This window comes from Magnolia sinica, chromosome 13, assembly GCF_029962835.1.
Source record: "Magnolia sinica isolate HGM2019 chromosome 13, MsV1, whole genome shotgun sequence".
Lineage (NCBI taxonomy): Eukaryota > Viridiplantae > Streptophyta > Magnoliopsida > Magnoliales > Magnoliaceae > Magnolia > Magnolia sinica.
Window position 1 is genome coordinate 80,119,965 of NC_080585.1, and position 8,243 is coordinate 80,128,207.

The following is an 8,243-nucleotide window of genomic DNA, read 5'->3' on the forward strand; positions in this document are numbered from 1 at the left end:
GGCTGATCTGAAGAGCCGGTCGGTACGAAAACTCAGCCTGACCTAGATCCATGGTCAATGAGCTTAAGTCCGACCTTTCGTGGTTATAGGCCCACCAGAAGTGCTTCGTTGGATCGCGAGAGTCGGGTTTTGGTTATACCCTAAGTATACATTGGCCCTGAGGTTATTTTCATCAATAATAGGCCTATTTATAGTCCTTAAACCCTAGCTCTCTTTTCCATACGAATTTTCTCTAACCCTAGCTTGGAAAGAGAGTGGAAAAGAGAGAGATAGTGAGAGAGAAGTTGGTGAATCATCTTGGATTCTTTCCTATTCTTCTGCATCCTTGAACCTTCACTTTGAATCGTTATTCTGACGATTCTGAGTTCATCTTGGGGTAAGTTAACCTAACCCTAATCTGTGTTAGAGCTTGGAATAGTCTTGGTGTTGTTGTATCTCATTTCTATTCTTGCCTTAGGTTAATCTATCGCCGTTGACGAAGACAACTCGTCTAAATCAGTTCGGTGTTTCTTTCCTTGCTTAAGGTGCGGATTTTAAGTGTATAGGCTATGGTTTTCAAGGCTTTCAATGCCAGTGAATGATTTATTCATGTTATGGATGAGATTTCACATGCCAAATGTTGTGTTCATATTGCGTTCCTGATATGCATGTGTTATATTGAGATTTGTGTATTCTATGTGTATGTATAAAGTACCGTATATGTATAAAATATGCACCTGTATTTACCATGATTATTTGCCATGTATGTATGTTAGATGTATGTGTGACGACTCCTTGGTAAAAGGAATTGTCCAAATGCTTGTTTTTCAACATACGTCATGTATGTTGTACCATGTATTCTAAGTATTTGTAGAAATGCCTGAATGATCTAAAGTGTAACTTATTACACTAATTGTGGGCGTTGAGAAGTGATTCTCAACACTCCTATTGATGTGCATGATTTCCTTTATGCAAGCTACATTCCATGTTATTTAAATTCAAGCATTTCCTATGCTTACATTTATGTTAAGTTGATATCCTTTAAGTGTTTATGTACCATGATTTGAGTTGTTGTTTCCTTTACTGTTCTACATTCAATTCATATATCTGTTGTAGTGTAATGTGTTTGGGACCATGCATTAGTCCAGGAAATCGGTAATTTACTTTATGATCGTGGCTGAGGTTGCTTTCACCACGTAGGACGTATTAGACGAACCCGAGCCGTATTAGAGTTGGCGGCAGTGGTTTAGCCACGCGGAGTGTTTGCGTACTCTATGTCGTTCTACTCAACGTGCGCTCCTGCTAGTCGAGTTTGCCAAGTAACCCGATTGTCCGATGTATGTTTACCATGTATGGACGCTACTGCTTGAATCTAGGGTACCAAACTTACCAGTGAAATCCTATTAACCATGGTACTTGATCCGCTAAGACTCATGAGCTGGACATGGTGCTATGAGACAACGTGGTCGAGCTGTCAGCCTATGCTGGGGTGACGAGCCTCCCCATAGTGACCAGTGAGCAACTAAACTCGTGAGCCGATTATGGTGGTATAGGACACTATATTCGTGCTGTCGGCTTACATTGATTAGTGACGAGCCCTTTGTAGTGACCTCAAGCATACCTGGATACCGCAATGAGGTGACGAGCCGAACTGTGGTAATAAAGGTATGAAAGGCTGCATTGATTGGTGATGAGCCCTTTGCTACGACCTGAAACCATATGATCGTATGAGACGACTAGGATTGACGACCCTAGAATGGATCACTGTTTGGATGGTGACATGAGGAAGGTATCTTTGCTTCCCAATCCTGCTGTGTGAAATGGACTAATAACAACTTGGTAATCATATCCATGCACCGCATTTGCATGTGCTTTATAGATGTGGCGCACTTTGAGGTGGTGTCATGCGTAACGTAAGATGAAGATGCTAAGGGTGTATGCGTGAGGGCACGCATCATTTCGCATACATCCCTGCATTAACAAGAGTACTTAGGATTTATTTAATTATTTTGCTTTATCATTACTATTTGATTGAACTGATAACATGTTAACCAGTGCCTTATTGTTCCACTGAGTTGATCACTCACTCCCACGTTCTGGGGCGGTGTTAAACACCCACCAGACTCCGTCTTAGGTTCTGATGTTGCAGATGTTGATGTGACTTCTGAGGCAGAGTGGGAGATGGATGATGATGAGGCTGCTTTCTCTTATATGCAGTTTTCAGACGGGTTCTAGCGAGCCTTGTTCTGATGCGCGGGATTCTGGAATTATTTTTGAGAATTAAATGATGTAATTTAACACTTGGAATTTTGATAGTAACACTTTCAATATGACCTAGTTTGTGTATGTACTTCAGGGATTTGCACTTGTTCACATATTTTTCTATAAGTCTTCCGCTTGCTTTATTCACTTATCCCTGAATCATATCTGTGTTTTGGCTTAATCTATTCCATGTTTTATGCACTAATACAGTCAACATACATCTATCATTAAATATGTTGCATAAGTGATGTTTTGGAACTCGGGAGCTGAGTTATGCTCGACCCCCGAATTTTAGGGCATTACAGCTGGCTTGTGTGGAGAGTATGAGTATGCATGAAAAAATAATAATCTTAGACATATTAAGTGTATATATATATATATATATATATATATATATATATATATATATATATATATGAATACGCGCCTAGCAAAGTGTGTGCGGCGCATCATGACTTCTCTGAACTATGATCAGGTACACGAATTCTTGACTTCAGGTCCTTCTCATGCTATTGACATAACAAGGGAGGTACACATTTTCCTTGAAAGTATGATACATAAGCCTAGTTCATTTTTGTCATTTTTAGGCAATTTTGGTAGGAAAGTATGCTTTGAACAGGTTGTATATTGGTGGGTTATATAGGCCATAAGGGAGGGAGCTGATGCTGTGATAGCAGTTGGAGGTGATGGTACGCTTCAAGAGGTGTGTTTTTTCTTCCTTCATCTATTAAGTAAAGTTCTTAGTTTTCAATCTCCATCCATAAAAGGTTATTCATGCCTTGCTGTGAATTCATGGGAAGAGGAATTCAGTCTTGGAGGCAGAAAGTACAAACGACAAGGTTTTTCCTATCTTTTTGCAGCCATTGCATAAAAATTTACTGCACTGTTGCATGTCATGTTTGCTAAAGCTGCTATGATACCTCTTTGAATTTAACAGCTTTAAAATCAAAGAGGCCATACTTTGAAGTGCAGCCATTATGTTCCGTCAACTTTCCCAGAAAGCATTCCCCTACCATCTGTCATTTACTGCCATGGAAACAAGTTAGTTTGATAACTGTGGTGGTCAATGTTTTCCAAGAGGTTGTCATTGTTTACTTATCCATATTAAGTTCTGGGTATTTTTGGTATAGTTCTTTGATTTCGCTCTTTATGCAAGCAACCTTCTAAATTGTACTTTTGTCATTTCTGAGTTCCACTTTCATTACAAGGGAACATTTTAGTTAAATGGCAAATCTTGTTTATTTCTTTTTCCTTGACTAATGCAGTGGCTGTAGAGAAGATGCAAATGATGCAGCTACAATCCTACTTCCTTCTAATATTACTGTATTTACTCTTGAAATTTTCCTTTTTTTCCTTTTCTTTCTTGAAATTTTTTCTTTTCTGTTTTACAATAAGTAATAAATTGGTTGAAGATCAGATAATTCACCATTTTCTCCCGTGCGCAGTAGGTATTTGTGTGGCTTTTTGGATTATTAATAAAATTCCATCATTCAAAAAAATGACACAACTCTATAAATATCTAGGATGATTATATCTAAAATGAGGATGTTTAGATAGATTAGTGGCAAGATGAGGAGTTTGTTCCTTGTAGGATTTTACAGCTGTGTAAAACTTCTAATTCTCATGGTGGATGTGGCTACCATATGCTAGTTGTTGTCATTTATGCTGCTTTTGATTCTTGATTTACTTTGTAGTTATTCTGCTTTTGAAGAAGTTCTCCCACATGCTCCAACATTGATGACTGATGTGTTCGACAATTATGTTATTCAAAAGGTATGATTTTTCTGGAAAAACAATCATTGGTTTCCTTCCATTTTTTTTCTTTTTTTCTTTTCCTCGTAAAGATACCTTCCATTCTTTTTCCCCTGTTCATCTGCCCTCCTTTATCTTTTTTTAAAAGGCTGTGAGCTGGTGATCTAGTAGTCTCTATATCCATTCTCATGTTGGTCATATGAACTCCTTCACCTATGATATAAAAACTCTCGGTTATTGTTTGTCTTTGCAGTTTTTTGAGCATGGAAGCCCTGAGCAGAGAAAAGAACTAGCAAATCAACTTGTTGGCCGCATTCAACCTTTGAGCCTTCAGATTTATGGGTGCTGTGTAATTCAAAAGGTATTATTATGGGTCATTTGTTGGGTGGGGCTTGGCATGTACTGTTTTCTTCTTTATACAGACAAATAGTTCTTAGCAGCCGGCTTTTAGACTGTCCTATATACTACTCAACATTGATCAATGCACACATTGTATACTAGACAACTCAATATTTATGAGGATACCAACGACTAATTCAGATTCAATTTGAATTTTCAGGGCCCTACACAATTCAATCTGGCTAATCCACGCTTACACATGTTGCCCTTTTTAATGGACGGTATGTGCTTGATTTTATTTTTATTATTATTATAGTTGTTCTGGGATGTAAATATGCTCTGCTTGAATTCATGATGGGAGCTGATTACTTGGGTTTTACCAATCAAAGGGTAGGTGTTAATGCAAATGGACAACATTCTTATGATCTCAGACTAGTTTGAGATCTGTGACTAAGACTCACTAACACAACATCGGCACCATATATAGACCAATGTTTCAAAAATTGAACCGTAGGCCAACCCATTTCATAAGTAGGAAGAAAATTAGGTGCAATAGAAATGCTTGTTTTAGTTGATGGCAGGAAGATGTGAACCTAATGCATGAGAATTAGTTTGAGTTAAGAAACACTTTGTAAGATGTCTCATCTAGAGTGCATCCCGTTTTTAGTTGTGTTTGGACTAAGCGTTGAGGCCCATGTGTTGGAAATGTGCTTATATTTTTAGATCTTGTTTAATTAATATTACTTCAAATATGTAAATATACATGAGTGCAAATAATTCTATGATATGCTGCATGCATTTGTTAAATCGTTGTAGTTGTCCAATCAGTGTGATTTGGGCTCTATGGTGTATCCATGATTGGGTCCACAGAATAGTTCGGATCACCATGTGTAATATGTATTACACTTTATATTACTGCCTTGTTGGTTGTATAATAGGTAATTTGCGATATGGATGCATACTTCTAACATGTCTGGATCTTTTTCTTGGAAGTGGATCAACATGGTGCATAGTTAGCAGTCCTAAATATTTTTTTGTTTATAGTCTAAATTTGGTTTTTTGTTTAAGTAGCTAGAAATCAAAGGCCTCAAATGTATTTTTTTAATAACTTGTTAGGCATCAAATGGTTTTTACTAAATCTATTTCATCACTATAGCCTTGTCCCATCTATTAGGGGTAGCCCGAGCATGATTCCATGAAAATCTATTTGTTGATCAAATTCCATTGCTAAATACATTGGGTAGTTTGTTGTTCTCTTAACATTAGCCCACTTCTGATTTTTTTTTTCTATTTGAGAATGATTTAGTATTGCACATCAGCTCAACAAATGTTTACTGAATGTAAGGTGCTCATTTCCATGGGTCACCAGGTTGATGTGTAAAATTCCGAACCAAACCAAATATGGGCCTTGCCCCAAAAGTTCTAGCCTCTTGGATGATCCTGAGCCCTTGAATTGAGGCAGAACTATGATCACAAGCATTTTTTGGCCCCATGATAATTGAGTGGTTGGGATTGTGGAAAATTTACAATTTTTGGCCATGTCTCACATATAGTGTGGTAAAAGCCAAGTAAAAAAGAAGAAGTGAAAATTAAGAAAACTCATAGTGAGAAGCAAGCTAGGATTTGGTTTCTGTTTTTCAAATAAACAATATACTACTAGCTTCCATCATCTACTATTGGCTTCCATCATGGACACATGTTTCCCAAAGAGCCAAATCGTCCATTTATAAATGAATATTACCTGTAGCTGTTTTATCTATTCTTAATATACGCTTATGTGATTAGATTACTTTATTGCACATGTATGTGCACTTAGCAAAGCTCTGTTCTTGATGTAAAGTTTTTTGTTCAAATTGGAAGGAGGCTTCTAAGAATATCATTATCTTTCCTTTTTCTTTTGCTCTGTTCTTGATGTGTACCATTGTTTGTTTGCTCAAATTGGAAAGGTGGTTTCTAAGTTCTTTCATTTCTTTGTTTTCTTCTTTTGACAGGCTTGTCGGTTGATGACAATTCGCAAGGAGTAGAATGGCTATATGTAGCTCTTTCTGCTCATATGTGGTCAGGGATGATTTGCAAGGAGTAGAGATAAACTTTTCTTTGTTTCTATAAACTTTTCTTTGTTTCTATCTTACCTTTTCTTTATTTTATTTTATTTTATTTGGGGGGGGGGGGGGGTGGTCCTTCTACCCTTCCAACAGAATTGTATAATCATATGTGAGAGACATGATGGCCCTTGTAAGAGCTTGTAAGACAAAATACTCTCTCGTTATGCATGTAATTAGTTAAATGTGATGTATTTCTTTTATTATTCTTTATTTGTATTAGTTTAGATTGGTAATGGATTTGTAAGCCATGAAGTCTTTATCTTTATCAGCATATTAGATGGGTTGATCTACTAGGGCATGTACTACAATGAGTAACTGTAATTGAATGAACGAATGATTGTAATTAAATGAATGAATGATTATGCAGGTGGTAATTGAATGAATGAATGGTTAAAAATTTTTTAATATACGAAATAGCTATGGATATTGATTGTAGCCAATAATCTGATAGTTGTAGCCATTATTAAATTTGGCATATTGCTATGGACTTTTAGTTGCAAATAATATCCGTAGCTGTTTATGCTTATCGCTACAGATATAATTGCTACGGATTATATCTGTAGATGTTGTAATGTATAGCTATGGATTAAATCTGTAGCTATAGGTTCCAGACCTATTGTTACAACACCTACGACTACGGTCGTGCTATGCACTAGCTACGGACTAGAACCGTAGCCGTAGGTCTAAGGCTACGAATTTTATCCATAGCCTTTGCCCATTTTTCTAATAGTGCCATGCCATACGTGGCTGGGCCATATGACTGGATGATCATGATGGAGGGGTTTGTCCCTCCCTCACCTATTTATATTATGTTTGTATTATTGTTTATAAGATAATTTTCTCTTTTACCACTTGGGCCATGTTAGCTGGCTATGTCTATATAGGGGTATTCTTATACATTGTTCTCTTTCTTGGTTGCTATATATTGTTACTTTCTTTGAGGGTTTGAGATCATGCAAACCTCACCAATTTAGAGTTCTGTTATGTATGGTGATTTCTTTTAGTTTTCTCCGAAACTTATTAGTGCTCTTGCCAAAAGAATGGAATGGCCGAAAGAAAGCATCCCCACCTATTGGAGATATCATGCTCACTCTTAACTCACATGATCATTCCTAAATGATTCTAGAGTTATGATATATTAACTATGTTATCTTATTAATAAGCAACCCTCTTTCGTCCTTCATGGGGCCACACCCCACTCTATTTTATTTTCCAACGACAAACAATTTTCTTTATCCCTTGTCCATTTGGATGTATAGCCTTTAAGTTAGATCATCACACCATTACATGTATCTTTCGGAACTACTCACGTACTCAAAAAATGTATCATTGAATGAAATCGACTAGAGATCTTGAATATGTTGGTGTTAATGTGTTTTTTAACATGCCTTGTATTACCCCAATATGTTCCTTATGCCTGATATCGTCATACACCTACACCTTAGCCTTGCCCAACCACATCCTCGTCTCTAATATTATTTGAGATAGGCAGATTCCCATGTACCCCTGTTCTCATGCCATCCATGCCTATGTAGGTGCCTGCTACTCACCCTCCATCACCTCCCACCATTGATTTGGATTTTTCTATAACTGTTAGAAAAGATGCTTATTTTAACTCTTTATCCTTATATTTCTTACTGTCGCTTGTCTCCTTCTTTTCGCTCCTTCGCCTTGGGCCTATCATGTGGTGTGGCCTCTACATCACTCCATGATGCATTGGCTCATCCTACATGGCGACAAGTTATGAACGAAGATATTTCTATGACGCATCATATTGGCACATGAACTTTAACTTCTTTTTCCTTT

At 37.1% G+C, this 8,243-nt stretch overlaps 1 protein-coding gene across 3 annotated transcripts; it reads left to right on the plus strand.

Moving 5' to 3' along the window:
• The first annotated feature begins 3,723 nt into the window (after positions 1-3,723).
• Positions 3,724-6,452, plus strand: LOC131222398 (pumilio homolog 6, chloroplastic-like). 3 transcript variants are annotated; one of them, XM_058217448.1, is made up of 4 exons: positions 3,757-4,014; positions 4,247-4,354; positions 4,553-4,613; positions 6,324-6,452. In XM_058217448.1, the coding sequence occupies exons 1-4, from the start codon at positions 3,904-3,906 to the stop codon at positions 6,413-6,415; spliced, it is 372 nt and encodes a 123-aa protein (XP_058073431.1). In that variant the 5' UTR covers positions 3,757-3,903; the 3' UTR covers positions 6,416-6,452. The 3 variants fall into 3 exon arrangements, with proteins under 3 accessions (XP_058073432.1, XP_058073433.1, XP_058073431.1); XM_058217449.1 differs by lacking the exon at positions 4,553-4,613 and having other exon boundaries at positions 3,724-4,014; positions 6,324-6,432; XM_058217450.1 differs by lacking the exon at positions 4,553-4,613 and having other exon boundaries at positions 3,726-4,014; positions 4,247-4,342; positions 6,324-6,432.
• Positions 6,453-8,243: the final 1,791 nt, after the last annotated feature.